General features: G+C 37.0%; 1 protein-coding gene across 1 annotated transcript in view; it reads right to left on the bottom strand.

Annotated features, from left to right (window-relative positions):
- Positions 1–2,533: 2,533 nt before the first annotated feature.
- Positions 2,534–15,757, bottom strand: part of agps (alkylglycerone phosphate synthase) — a 33,918-nt gene continuing 20,694 nt past the window's right edge. Inside the window, exons 13-20 of the mRNA XM_046845104.1 lie at positions 14,830–14,906; positions 14,618–14,730; positions 10,999–11,068; positions 10,860–10,921; positions 10,062–10,151; positions 7,648–7,747; positions 7,381–7,438; positions 2,534–3,163 (exon numbers count right to left, since the gene is read on the bottom strand). Of these exons, the coding sequence (XP_046701060.1) occupies positions 3,042–3,163; positions 7,381–7,438; positions 7,648–7,747; positions 10,062–10,151; positions 10,860–10,921; positions 10,999–11,068; positions 14,618–14,730; positions 14,830–14,906 (692 nt within the window). The 3' untranslated portion in view covers positions 2,534–3,041. The remainder of the gene's footprint in view (positions 3,164–7,380; positions 7,439–7,647; positions 7,748–10,061; positions 10,152–10,859; positions 10,922–10,998; positions 11,069–14,617; positions 14,731–14,829; positions 14,907–15,757) is intronic.

Raw genomic sequence — 15,757 nt, 5'->3', positions numbered from 1 at the left:
CATGTTGTAAATAGTTTTGTTAACATCGATATGGGGAAACGATGCATAGAAATTATTACAGGATGGCTGGTTGGACCAGTAGAATGGTACAAAGGCAGAGATTATTAAAAACAGCAAAAAACAAACAAACAATAACCTAAAAATAAAATAAGGAATTTGACATCAGTAACTTTGCATTTTACTCTAGCACCATACAGCAGAATACTAGGAAGGCTTAGGTCCAGCTTAAAGCAATACTCAAGCTTTTTAATCTTTCAATCTAAATTTCTTATGTCCACATTTGTAGTGTAGTGATTACCACAGATAAGAATTTCCCATGCATTGAGAACAGAACTGAATACCTCATTACTCAAATCTCACTTACAGCACATTAAGACCCTTATTTTTCACATTTTATTTTGGAGCCTTATGTTAAAATGCTTAAATATTTTAGCCCCACATTAATCTACACTTCTTGATTTTAGAAAGAAAAAAACTAAAGTATCACGTATTTAGACCTTTAACTCAGTACTTAAATAAAGCACATTTGGCAGCCATAACAACCTCAAGTCTTTTTGGTAAGGATGCGACAAGCTTCACACACATGAATTTGTGGATTTTCTGCTTTTCGTCTCTTCAGAATCCGTCAGGTTGGATGGGGGGGCTGTCAACCGACAGTCATTTTCAGGTCTCTAAACAGGTGTTTAAAATGGCTTCAGGATTGGAACAGGCTTCACTCAAAAAACATCTTAAAGATGATCCACCGAATGGGATGCACCTGAGGTAATTTCAGATATATCAAAGGGAGAGAATACTTATAGCAATGTGATTTTTTAGTTTCTTCTTTTTTAATAAAGCTATCACAAATCTAGTTTTGTGTTGCCATTATAAGTAATGGAATGTAGACTGATGTGGAAAAATAGTACTTTAAAGTATTAAGAAAAGGCTGCAGCATATAAAATGTGAAAGAACGAAGGGGTAATACTTTCTGAAGCATTAGGTGTGGAGATGTACCGATGCTGAACTTCAGTCAAGAACTCAATCAGTTCTTATTAAGATATTGGCCTCAAATGCTGATTCAGCATTGTTATAGATTGGATATATTTTTAAGTCTTTGTAGTTATAATAAAAATAAAGTTCTGTCACAAGTATTTAAATACTACACTCTGTATCCTTATGATTACTGTTCCAGCGATAGGACTATTGTTTAAAAACTTATATAACAGTCTAAGTTTACATGGGTATGAAAACATTTTGTAAAGTGCAAGGTTTTGAATAGAACATTGGGCCACACACACACACACACACACACACACACACACACACACACACACACACACACACACACACACACACACACAGTGTATGGACAACCATAATTTGCACACCTGCCCTTTAAATTTAGAAGGTGACCGTTATTAAATGGGATTGGTTTTTTTTTTTAGACTTTTCTCTACACAAGTGTGTTGAAATGTCCTGTTTGTGGTAAATATGATACACATTTGATGGACAGATTTTAGATTGAAGAAAAAAAAAACTGAAAAAACAAAAGCACTGGAGTTTTCCTTTAAGGGTGAGAAAGGATGAGAAAAAATGGAGCAAAAGCCAAATCAGTGCAAAAATAGATTTGGATTGAGAAGGCAAACCATAAGTAACTCATAAGCAACAAGAACACAAGATTAATCCTTACAAATCGTTAGGAAATTTTGACCCATTCAGACAGACAAAAACAGACGGACTATTTCACACTGGATCTGAAATCCCACAAGTTTTTTTTACCCTTAACATCCATAATCAGGCTTCTTTGTGAGCTTGGATAAACATTGGTACTAGATGAAGTGATAACATCCCTAATATTTACAGATCTCCTAATTTTTGCATATGCTGTGTTGAAAACAAGACTTAAATATTACAAATTATCACGGTGACTCTTCGATGGTCATTTTATAAACAAATATATGCATGTGATATAATGATATATGCATAATTTACAGGTACATGAATGCATATAGCCAAAGGACTAAAAGGCTGAAAGTCTTTGGTAGGAGGACAGGGGTCTCACACCTTCAATATTAAACACTATCAACCAAACTAAACTGCTTTCTTCAAGTACACTATGATAGAGAGGAAAATATCAGAAGCTTAAACACATTCACCATGCTACAGCAAGTTCTCTTTGCCTGAGGAGCAAGCTGGAGCTCCCATGAATGTGTTTCCTACAGTTCACATTGAACAGAGACGCTTTATACAAACATTTCACTATTTCAAAGGAGGCCGTAGATAAAACATCCAAGTGTACACAGAAAGACCCTGGCAAAATAGATGAAATGGACTTTTAGAAAAGGCAAAAGTGAGATGTACCAAACTGCAGAGCTACAAAAGAGCTGTGTAGGGATCGTAGACATTAAGAGTCACTCTTTTAAAATAAAAAAAAAAAAGAAATAGTGAAGTTAAGGAAGGCAAGGCCAACACTCACACAGAGACAGAGAAAGAAGGCACACTGCTTTAAAAAGCACAATGCAGTCAACACTAAAGTAGTGTCATGCACAGTAACTACACAGGAACATAAATTCATTTAATATATCAAAAGTTAGATCAAGCCAAAGTTGGCAACTTTAGCGAGAAATGAAAAATGAGTTCAACAGGGAAGCGGGTAAACAAACTTCATGTTTACATAATGAGTGTTTCATAGTCAATTTCTTTGACCTATCTTTCTGTGAAAGACAACTTCTCATTGGCAGTCGATGGATTTGTGAAACTCGATCAAAGAAGTGAACTCATCAGGCATCATGTGTGAACTTTCAACTTTCTCACCGCCAGTATAAATGGAACGTGAAGAAGGGGGCGGAAAGTGAGAAGGGGAAAAACACAGAGGGTGGGAAGTGTGTAGACTTGTGCCGAGTTGTGTGGTAAGTTTTCGGAATAAGAATTAGATATTGATCAAAAGCTGAAAATAAATCACTGCTTGTTTTGCATACATAAAAATTAGCATGTATTATGCTTTAATTCCAAAAGAACTATATGTGATTAGAAAAAAAGGGAGTAGGTTGATTAACGTGGTGTTACAGGAGGTTTCTGTTGCCAAATATGTTGTTGGGGTCGACATAGTCCTTTACGGCCTTCAGCATACCCAGACCCACGCTCGATACAGACTCTCTCATCCACTCCTTCCGCAGCTTGCCCACTGAGAGAGAGAGAGAGAGAGAGAGAGAGAGAGAGAAAGAGAGAGAAAGAGAGAAAGTCAGGGTGCATGTGGCAGACGGTTGCGAGCACATCAATCTTGTGAGAGTGAGAGAGTAAGCAGGGGGTGATGGATGTGTTTATGGGGGGTTGGAACGCTGGTGGAACTCTCCTGAAACACTGGGAGATGTTTTGCATGGTGTGATTTATGGAGAGCAGCAGACTATCAAACTCATTAAGCTGCCGGTGTTCCCTATGGAGGGGAGCTCGCTACGCTCTGCCTACCTCCCTCACTCCCTTTCTCTCTCCTCCATGTCTCCTCATGTCTGTCTGCTTTCGTGAAGCCTGTCAGTTTCTCCCTCGTTTTCATTCATGCCCCGCCTATCAGTATCATTTACTCTTTCTTGGAGAAAAGAAAAAAAAAATTATTTTCTGCCTAAATCTCTTTTTTAATATTCCTGGTATAGTAACAGTCATTTTTTGTGGAGGTCATCTAGCACACACCCTGACACTTACAGGACCCAAACAATCCAGTTACCTCCTGCTATGAGTTTATCACAGAACAGATTGTATGGATCATGGTGGTCTGAGAATCAGGAATTAATGCAGTTGTTAACTCCAGCGGAACACCGTAAACTTGAATATTCATTTGTTAGTAGTTTTTATGAACAGGAGAGCTAGCGAGCACACACACCTTTATTTTATAAGACATACTGAGAGGGTTGGATAACAAAAAGAAAAATAAATAAAACTAAAGAAGAAATAAAAGAATTAGATACATATATTCCATAGATACTAGAAGCAAAATAATATAAATTTTTTCACCTTTAAGGGTATTGTTCTGCCTGTTGTTCTGAGTGTTGTTTTTTTTTTTTTTTGCAAATTTGATTACAGTTATTTATATCTTATTTATATTATTGAATAAAGTTTTTTTTTTTTTTTTTTTTAACTTATTTGATTTCCAATTATGGGATTGTTAGTTCTGTAAAAAAAATAATTTAAATACATAATTAAATAAATAATATAATAATTCTAAATGTTTGTGTGCACACAATTTTTTAGCTTAAGCAATGTCATCAGACCGGGGTTCTGGGGACATTCTGGAGTTTGTGCAGCTATTTTTTGTGTCTAAAGGAAAAAATAGGATAACTGCCTGCTTCATATCAAGAAACATCCCTATAACAGAGACACACAGACATAGTCAACCATCTGAACACTGCTGTTATTCACACTATAATAGAAATGCTTTTATGTTTTTACTTTTTTATTTCAGTTTTATTAGTTCTGTTTAGTTAAAGTTACATTACATTTTTGCACTCAATATGATTTTAGGTGCCGTAAACATAAAGTAGTGTTTAATATGCAAAAAAACAAAACAAACAAAAAAAAAAACAGCACTCAAATCTTTTATGTAGTGGTAGTGTGATTGCTATCGTTTCCCACCAGTTACACAGCTTGCACATTAACAATCCCACATCTACACTATTCACACGGCCAGCATAGCATGATTTCATCTGCCCATATTTGGTAGAAGAGCAGTTGAGAACAATGCGGCTGGCAACACCAGACCCTCATACACATGCAAATGCCAAAAGGCGCTGTGTACAATAGTACATCCTGCTCTCTGTGCCAACCAATCCGTAGCTTTCAACAAGAAACAAAGTAACCTGGTTTATCTACTACTTTCTCTCTCCCTCGGTCCATCTCTCTCAGAAACCCCTCCCTTGCCGTCCTCGACTTATCGTCACTATCCTGCGTTCCTCAGGGAGAGAAGGAGAAACAGAAGGTGGTGGGGCTGCATCATTGCCTCCATCACAGAGATAATTTACACATCTATCATGTCAATTTCTCCCCATTCTCTCTCTCTCTCATCACTATCTATCTCGCACAGCTATGACCACACAGCTGGGACAAACAAAACTGCACAGTCAGAGAGAGCGAGAGAGAGAGCGAGAGAGAGAGCGAGAGAGAGAGAGAGAGAGAGAGAGAGAGAGAGAGAGAGAGAGAGAGAGAAAGAGGGAGGCACTGAACAGAGTGTGCATTCCCTCAGGCTGAAAAATCACAATGTGCTAAGAGTAAGAACTTGGAAATCTGTTCGTGTGTGTAAGAAAAAAAGTAATTTTAGTTGTTGTATTATACGCACACTACAACACAATCTGCTCTCACTTCATCTATATTTTGTATTAATTAAAAAAAAAATCACACTAAATGTCTAAACAACCAAAATCGTTATATAATGCACACAGTGCATAGTGTGGACAGGTAAGTACACTCCTAAACTCCCACAATGCACTGCATTTAGTAAGTCTGCAAATAATGTACCCTCATAATACAAAACACACTTATGGTTGCAATTTGGACACTGATGCAGGTAGAAACCTCTTCTCACTCCACAGCATTTTAACAGTGATGCACAATTCTGGATAATTTACATGTAAGAAGTACAAATAACCAGCTGATGGTTTTAGCACGCTTTTTCTGTCTTTTTGTGCATTCAACTGTGTCAACCCCTTGGAAATTATTGTAGCTAATTTGTTGCCTCACCAGAGTTTACAATAAATCTGGTGAGTGCTAAATAGTTTTTGTAAGAATCTGTATTGATTCAGTTAATTATATCTCTTTTGCATAATTACAGTTAACTGTTCCATTCCTATTTAATAATCACAGCCAAACTGTTTTGTGTCATTAATTTATGTTGAAGCTGATTAACAAAAAAAATTAATTATGTACCAGAATAATAGGGGTTCTAAATGAGACAGGATTTCATTGTGACAGAAAATGGCATTGCAAAGTCAATATTAGGTAAGATATGGCTATATATTTGAAATGTTATACTCAGTACTGGGTTGGTCCTCCAAGTCAGTGGAGGTCAGTTTATATCTGGCCTTGGGGGGAAAAAATGGCAGTCTCAAGTCATTGTCACACTACTAATAACGAACAAACAGTTTCTGCCTGAGAGACTGAAAATACAAATGCCTAGGTTCAGTGAAAGCCAGCAGGAGAATACAATAAAATATAGTTAGGTAAGTGACGGCTCAAATTTGCATTACATTCTTTTGTTAAAATTTTATGCTAAGCACAGTGTTCTCAATAATTTAAGTTTTTGATAAAAAAAAAAAAAAAAACATCTGTGGGTTAAAAAAAAAAATTAAAGAACCCCTAGTTTATAAAATGTTAATAAATGGTTATTATAAGTAGTTATAGTTATTAAAGAATAAACCAAATACAGAGTAGGCCCTGAATCTTAGATGAGAGTGTCTCTGGTTGCTGTTGAGTGAGTTTGCATGGGATGCAGTTTACAAATATGTTTTTATATTCATTGGTCTGACCCGCAGTAAACACAGGCTGGTAACGTGTGTATTTCTACTATGTGCCCTCCCACCTAGCTGGTCCAGACTACATCTGTTTTCTTTACCTCTATCACTCTGTCTCTTCCTTTCCTCTCTCTCTCTCTCTCTCTCTCTCTAACACACACACACACAACATTTGTCATGCTGTGATTGTGGCCAGACAAAGCAGGCTGTCGGCAGCCAGATAGCACTATGCTACTGCTATTAATCACAATTACACAGAACAGTTCACACGTACAACCACACACACACACACACACACACACACACACACACACACACACACACACACACACACACACTTCTCTCTTCATAGCTCCTTTTCCTGCTTCAGCAGTTTCATTCCCCTCATCCTCTTCTCCTCTGTGGGTCAGACTCATTTCCCTGACATCACCAGAAGCTTTTTATTAGCCATATTTTCATTTGTCACCCAGCCACAACCTCCACTCCCCCTTCCTCATCCCTATAATGCCAATGGGGGGTAGGGTAGGGGCATGAGTTTGATATCAGGGAGGCAGGATGACTGGGAGTGTGTTGTGCATGTGTGTGATGGCCGTGATTAATGTGTTTAGTGATGTATGGCTAACAGCAGGTAGATTGTAATGTTGATAAAGTTGCAGTTTCAGCTACAACCCAGAGCTTTACGAGACCACAACAGTACCCACTGTGTGTTATTTTCAGTTTTCAATCGATTTGAACATACATCCCACATTAAAAGTGAATAAAATAAAATTGTAATATATATATTTTTTACTCTTGTTAAGAGCATTATATTGTCCATAACATTTCACGTGTTTACTAAACTGCTTGATAACAGAACTACGTTCAGAAAGGTATGAGAGATTTGACTGAATGCGAGTGTAAATATTACCTCCATGATGGTGACTCAGGCTTCCTCCATTGGCTAGAATTTCCTCTCGGGCTGCATGCTGCACAAAAGAGACATAAAAGTTCACGGTTCATTTCTGTTCTGGACCAGTGGAGCAGAGTTTTCCATCCTGCCATCAAGGACTATACCAAATCACTAGTCTGAACTTGGTACAATGTTATATTCAAAGCATATTACCTTGTAAAACACGGAAATATTCGCCAACATAAAAAACTAAAAAGCAGTGAATAATGTTCACTGGTGTCTTACCTCCACTTGCTCATAGACATGGATTGGCTCGCTGAGACCTCTATAGTTGAAGGCAAAGTAGAAATACACACAGGCACCAGCATCATACGTCTGTGTTACTCTGAGGGTATGGGTAAAAAAAAAAATGGGGGAAAAATTAGAGACAGGAAAGGAAGTACAAAATCAAAAAAATAAATAAAAAAGGAACGGGATAAATAAGAAATGAAAAGAAAATGGACAAGAAGAAAATAGGAGAAAAATCCAAAGATAAATGTATATAAAAGTAATAAAGGAACAAAGAAAGAGAGGACGAGTCAATTTCATTGACTTAATTTATTCAATACAAACTAAATCGAATTTTTGAAATGATTCAATATTAACAATTACATTTTGTTAGCTTGTGAGAAGCTCAGTGATTTAATAAGCACACAATGACCAATAAAATCAATTACACTTATGCTAAATGGCATGCTCACCATAAACACACTGCTTCCTAAGCTTTTTGTTTGAGTGAATAGATATATAATAGCATTCTTGTAACATTTTTAGATTTTAAAATCATGAGTCACAGAATCCATTCTGATTCATCTTGCTCTGGGTTTACGTGCGTGTGTGTGTGTGTGTGTGTGTGGGAAAGGGTGGTCCTTGTCACTTTCAATTTTATCCCATTCATCTGATATTAAATACCCATCAGACACATTAACGCAACACTATCAGTCCAGCAATACACATTCGGCCTCCCACCTTGCGGCCATCTGGAGCGCAGACTGCAGACACATAATGTCAGACTATGAAAGAATAATCTGTTAATGTGATTATCATTGATCTACAAACACTTTCTGCACTGCTAATTGCATTTCCACTGTTTCTATTGCAGCTTTTGCGGAATTATCACGCAGTGTGTGATGACAGACCGTGTCGTAGGGACTATATTATAGTGTACTGTGGACATTTGGATTAAAATTTATAACCGGACATGACTCTCATCCTCTCTCAGTTCTGACACTCGTACATGCTGTGCTCTTTCCTGTGTAGGAGGCTCTGACACGTCTACTCAATCAACGTGTAAGAGAATTGTGCTATGAATGTGATCCATGTCTCACGTTTAAAGCGTGGTTTAGACCTCTGTGCGTCCATGTGTGTGTGCTTGTTGTCAGTCAGGGCATTGCCCTTTCCAGAGGTTAAATGGCCACATCAATCACGTCACAAACAGCTGCACAGCAACCGACAGGAAATGAATGGCCGAGGCATAATCAAGTTTCAAACCCAATCCCCCTCCTTCATTCTCTCTCTGTTTCTCTCTGCCCTTCCTTTATGTCTCTCACTCCAATCTCTCCCCTTAGTTCTCTTCATTCTTGCTCTCTGTTTGGCAGGGTCATTGTGAAGGTGAACAGAGCTGGGTTCAAAGCTTGTGGTCTTGTAGCCAAACAAGCACCCAATGAAATATGGTACTATTTCCTCCTAAAAACACCACAGCATATCTCTAGCTACTAATACTGTCACTAAGCATTTAAGGTTGTATTACACAGTCATAAATTCTTCAGCTTAGAAATTCATAAATTGCACCCCACATTTATATTGCAGCTTTTCAGAGTTTGCATGACTCCATCACAAAGGAAAATAAGTATTATATTTATATTGCATTTGTGTAACTGATCACTGATGGACTAAAAAAATCTTCAAAAGATTTCCACAGCAGAAAAGAAATTCTACTGTGTTGCTCTGGTGAAGAAGAGCTTCACTAAATCTGTGTGATTACAGCTATCTTGTTTGTCTTAAGTATTATTTGGCACACTGTATGAGATGAACATAATAAAATCTTGGCCAGGTTCTCCATATCAGATTTACATGTTGAAGATCATCAAATAAACCTGCTACGATGGCTATTGTTAGATGAGTACTATAGCAGTGGTTACACATTAAGATTTCAATGAACAATTCCAGACACTCCCAGACTACTGTTGCAGGCCTTCTTTTGTTACAATGCCTTTAAACTGACCCATGTGATCTCACTTTCGGACCAAAGAAGTATTTTATGATGTGAGATTACTCTGTGAAAGCATAATCATGCAGCATAATCCCAGCTTTGCTTTAAGTCCTTTACTGCTAGAGTGCAATAGCAATGAATTTGTGGCAAAAAGTTCATGCTTTTTCAAAATGTATTGGTGGAGTTCAACATCTGCACTGAGAGTTCCATTACAACAAGTTTTGATTTGACATATTTGCTGAACTATCTTTTCTATATTAGCTCAACTGTTATTGTAATAAACTGTATTCCACAAAATATTTTTTTTTTTAACAATGTCCTAGTATATTTACTGACTGGTCAAACAAAAGCCTTGTAGGTGAGTCTTAAGGGGAAGTGAGCAGGGATTGGAATGCCCGAGAGTAGAGATCAGTATCATGGAGTGACAGAGAGGGTGAGTGAATTGTACCTGCATGTAGACAGCGGTGGAAACTGCACTCCTCTGTCTTTACACTCCCGCACTATCCTCTCCTTTACATTTCTGCACAAGTCCAGAACTCTGCAACAAACACAAACACGCATGCAAGACTTAAAACTTGGCTGGTAAAGTGATGTTTGCTCTCTCTGCAGTATAAAATGGTAGGTAGGTTATGAATGAAATATAAATGCAGTCCCAAGCAGTGCAGACTGAAGACACAACAATGTTTGAGGTAATGCCTGTAAGTTATCGTCTGTTACTCTAAATCATTCAAGCTAAATATACACGGATATAGTGCAAGTTCAGACTTACTTAAATTTTAGTGAGCAGACGTGTACGAGTGTATGCAACATTGGAGCAGTGGTTTTGTATCTAGCATTTTAATTTTATTGGTATACAACAACAACAAAAAACCTACAGAAATTTTAGAAAAATCCAATATGAATTTGCATCCCCAAAGGGCAAGACACAGACAAAAGAAATGACATGAGAAAAAAGGAATTCGGAGGAACCAGTCTTCATCACAGTCTGAGAGACACCAGATAGTGAGACTACCATCTAAACAGCAGCAAAAGGTGAGAAACACGTGCAAAAGCTCTAACTTTAACAAGTATTAGGAAAAATCTGGCAGATGTGGATGGCAAGAAGTACCACAGCTGTAGGAGTTACAAGAGTTCTGAGTTTGCTAATATTGACAATAGTGAGAAAAAAATGTACAACGGTTGAGAAACATAAGCATCACTGGAACAAGAACAGTTATAATAGAGTGCGGGGAAAAGCAGCTCTTACCTGTCCCAAGGCACTGACGTCTCAAACGACTCGCCTATCACATAGTAATCCATCCCCAAATCCTACACGAAGCAAGACATCTGTCAACACATTTGACTTACATTCTGCAATTTTAAAGCAGAGAGTGAATTAAACGCACCCGAAGGTAAGCGATGACAAAGGTGAGCATGTATCCTCTCTGTCCATTATCCTCACCTGCTGCCAGGCCCCTATAAAACACAGACACAACATTCAAATACACACTACACCAAATATTAAGCTGCACACGTATTCGTACCGAAATTCTCGGTATGGGGTTTCAGTTCAGTATACATGTGTACCAAATACAATTCTTTTTACGTGCGGAACATAGTTAAAATCTGAATTTCCTCAGGAATGTATAAAGTGGCAGACTGCAAGTTTTAGTAGTGGGCTTGCACTTTTTGCTGACATTTGTTAAAAAAAATGTTAGTCACTGTGGCTACTCACTCCGTACTGGAAATAAGATATGTTTTGCGTATGCAAGAAAACGCTAAATGATCTATAGTGCTAGCGTTAGCTAATTAAAAATTTTTTTCAAGAAGCACTGTGTTTCCCCACGGACCATTATTGCCGACACACCATTCGCTAAACTCTGGAGTGTGCTGGACAGGTAACACAGAAGATGCTGCAGAATAATGGCCACGTAGAGCAGGGAGTGGAGCATGTTTTGAAAGCTGGTTAAAGTTTTTAAATAAATATACAGATTTAGTTCATGGAAAATTTCAAGCAGCTGAAGAAAAGAAAACCACATCGCAATAGTGCAAGATTTAAAAAATAAATAAGAGTAAGAATAATACAAAGTTTTATTAAATGAATATTTTTCCATAACCTACTCTACGTGGCCACTGTGGAGGTACTTTTTGAACGTGTTGTATTTGTATTTTGATGTAACATGGCTATTAAATGCACTGAATGGTTTTAGTTTTCACAGATATTCTTGTATGCAATTTCAGCAATAAAAATGTATATTCTTCTAAAAAGAAAAACTAATTACTCACTTTCTCTCTCATTTAGTATTGCTCTTTAATAAAGAAAAGTGCTTTAATCCGATTATTTGATTAATCAACGGAATAAATTTCTAAATAGATTACTAAAATAATCAATAGTAGCAGCATTATTGGAATCCATAGCGCTAGCATTAGCTGCTAGCCACTTCCTGGTTAGTGGCTTACGCTACAGCTGTTGCTTCTTTAGTGTTTTACGTCCAGCTTCAAGAATTTGTCTTAAAAGGAGAAAATCCTTACAATTACGCATATCGAGGGAGTGAATGAATGAAGAATGGAAGGAATTAAAACGTTTGTTAAAGTATGCTGAAATAAGTATAACAGTTAAACAGAACATATCATAAAAACACACACTTACATATATGTCTTTATTTCTCAAATGGGCGCTAACAAATGTAAACTATTTATTAAAATTTGTTTCCATTTTTAAAATGTTATTTAATAAATTTAATTTGTGCCAATTTAATCATTATAATAAAAAAAAGTGTATTTCATTAATTTGATTTATTCTATTTTTATAAAATATTATTTTATATATTATTTAACCAAGCAGGCATTTTATTTTAAATTGTTTTAAAAATGTAAACTGTTTAAATGCTGATGATCACAAATATTAATAATAATAAAAACTGTGTTAATAAAAAAATTACAAGAATTTTGTGTTTTGCATTTCTTCCCCCTAACCGTACCCAAAATGAACCGAACAGTGACTTGAAAAAAACGAGGTACGTTCCGAACAGTGAATTTTGTGTACCGTTACACCCCTACCAAATAGACATTTTTGTCTGTTCAACGTGATGTGAGATATAAATAAAATGGACCAAATATTTCGTCTAACCAAAAAAATAAAAAACTCAGAGATCTTGTATCTCATTCTTACTCGCACCTGCACCACACTTACACGAAACAACCAGTAGTCCTCGATATGTTTAACAGTATCAGTCAAAAACATTCTTTAATCTGTGACCCAAACTCCTCAACCTCATTATGACTGAATCCATGAATCAATTTCACCATCTTCCCCCCCCGTAGCGCACATACATTCTACTCAAGTATCAATCAAACCCATCACTTGTTCATGAAAAGGCCATGATGAATGTGAAAAGACAACAGCTTGTGTCTGGCATAGATATGACGGAATGAATTAGAAAGGTCACAATAAGGGTTAAAGGTTATAACTCTGATGACCCTTAGTGATTGGTACTGGTTAAATATTTACTCTATGGAAACAGCAGGCAGTATTGAAACCAAACTGATCGAAAAAGGACACACGCAGATGAAGGTTTCTGTGCAGATAAACAATAGTGAACACAAACTGAAGGTTTGATCTAAGGGACATGTGCTCCTGTAACAGTGCAGAACCATGGAGTGGTTTCCAAATTTGGAGCTCTATGGATGTGTACCATACTACACTCTGCAGTATTAATGTCTTTAGAATATCATTGTTTCTGATCACAATTAATTACTCATCAATCCATATTGTCCACATCGTTCAGTTTTCAATTACTGATTTTTTTTGGGGGGATGATTTTTATGAGAGCATTTTAGCTCTGGCATGCAAATATTACATTCATTCAAGTATTCATATTCAGAAGAGTGAAAACTCCATCTGGGTCGTTTTCAGAGACCAACTCTGTCAGCCTCAGAAGAACTCGATCTTAAACTTGAAAATTTCAAGGGTCAAGACCAAATAAGGTCATGACAGAAAAAAATGTCAATTCTTGAACATATACAAGGCACAGCAGCTTTTGCATATGAACACATAAGCAATGCATAATCAGGAAACTGAAGGACTCTTTTTAGGAATTTAAATATTAAATAACTGACTAGATTAGAAATGCTAATGTGTACAGTAAGTGTGATACTGAACCTAAATGCAGATATACATTAGAATAGAATTTATAAAGACTTAAATTTAATTTAGTTTCTAGCATAGTATGCAAAAATTAAACAAGCACTATTACTGACCCCCTAAAAGTTGCTCTGTGTAGTATCTTGGGCTATACCAGGGGCTTAGTCCTTAAACTAAGTGCTACTTTGACTAGATTAGCTTCATGTGGGAAGGTAGGGCAATGCAATTATCCGGTATGATCTCTGGTGTTTTAGCAGTTTAAGTGGCAATAGTAAAGGTCAGAACATATATCTTGCATTAAAGGTATGTGTTTTTGGTGTGACAATAATCTGTACCTGTTATTAACAAAACAGATACAGGATTAATCCAGCAACATGATTAAATAGAATCAAGCTTTTAGGTCTGTATGTCCGTCTACTCATGCGCGTGTCCAAAGTGTTTATATTGGCCTTTAAATCTGCCAGTAAATTTGGTTAGACCTGTATAAGTTCTAATTATTATTTGAGTTTTATGATATTTTGAGGTTATTTCATTCAGTGAATTTTCTGTCTCAAATGTCTGCTTCATATATAGTGGTAACAAGAATTGTCTTTCTTTTATTTTATATGAAAGAAGTAATTTACTCAGTCGTGTATAGATAAACTAGTGCAAGGCTGACTATTTATATTGATGCAAACATTTTAAATTGAAGAAAAAAAATAAAAATTTGCACCAATAGGGGACTTGAGGCACATTACTGATGTCATACCGCCCCCCCGCAGTGCCACTCCAGCTACATCAAAAAAATCCTATTAGCAATCACATTGTCTTCAATCATTAAGTTTTGCTTGCCAATGTATCAGTCTAGAGACTTTAGATATACAAAGAAAATAATATCTTACCCAAATTTGGCGGCAATGTCGTAAACCTGTTTCTCATGCTGCAACACCTTCTCCCGATCTCCTTCAAACAGCAGAGTGGCCACACACAGGTGATGGGGATCAAAGCCTTTAAACTGTGGAATAAGGTGATTAAAGTGAGTTTCACTGGCTCCATGATGAGTCTAAAGCAACAAAAAACAGTGAAATCCTGAGGACACTTGTGTATCTTTTACCTTTGTGATGTAAAATTTTTTCAGCCCATCCAAAAACGAGGTGAAGATGGAGGATACTTGAGGCTTGAGAGCGTGACCTGGAAGGCCATAAACACACTCACAAATCATCAACATACCATCAGCCAAGCACTATAATAATAAAATTTCATTCCAGCAGTCTAACACCTCTCACATCAGCTTTTGACTCATTAAAAGCAAGAGATAAATGAAGGTCGTATTTTTGCCACCCATTTGCGGCCCACTTTTATCCGCACAGGCTTAAGAGGTCAGATTGATCTGCGATTTGAACAATAGCAGCGTAACGAATGGGGTAGAGTGAGCAAGACTACAGCAGCAGAGACTCCGAGGCCTAAGGGCCATATATCAGCCTCTGACTGAGAGGAAATGCTTTCCACACTGCTATGTAAGTCTCCCTTACATACGCTGATTTATTTCAGAATGATGCACAAAGCACCGCGGACAAACAAAAGTGAGTGGCCACAGCCGAGAGGAAGGCTATCAATCTCTCATACTCCCACACAGAGGAGAGGAAAAAATGTCAGGGAACAGTCTACAGAGAGTTCACTTGTCATTTCACTTATGTACATTCCACTTTCCCTCCATTTCTTTCATCATTCCATCCATCCATCCATCCATCCTTACACACGAGGAGCAGAGAGGCAGCTCTCAAACACTTGATCTCCTTTGACCCTTTTTAGTCTCTCTCTCTTTGAAATGTAACTTACTCAATTACTCACCAGCCAGGACATGAAAGAACAATTGCAAGTGTTCTAATTGGATTTTGTCAAAATACAAAAAAATAATAATAATAGGTTTAAGAGTAAGAAAGATTACATTCAAATACACTAGCAAAGGGTTTAATTGGATCTCTAATCTCTAAAGTGCTCGCCAAAAGTCTGCGTGCAATTATAAAACGCAAAACTCCCGA

The sequence above is a fragment of the Silurus meridionalis genome, chromosome 3 (assembly GCF_014805685.1).
Source record: "Silurus meridionalis isolate SWU-2019-XX chromosome 3, ASM1480568v1, whole genome shotgun sequence".
Taxonomy (NCBI): Eukaryota; Metazoa; Chordata; class Actinopteri; order Siluriformes; family Siluridae; genus Silurus; species Silurus meridionalis.
Note: the sequence above shows the minus strand (reverse complement) of the source record. Positions and strands in the feature narration are given on the sequence as shown.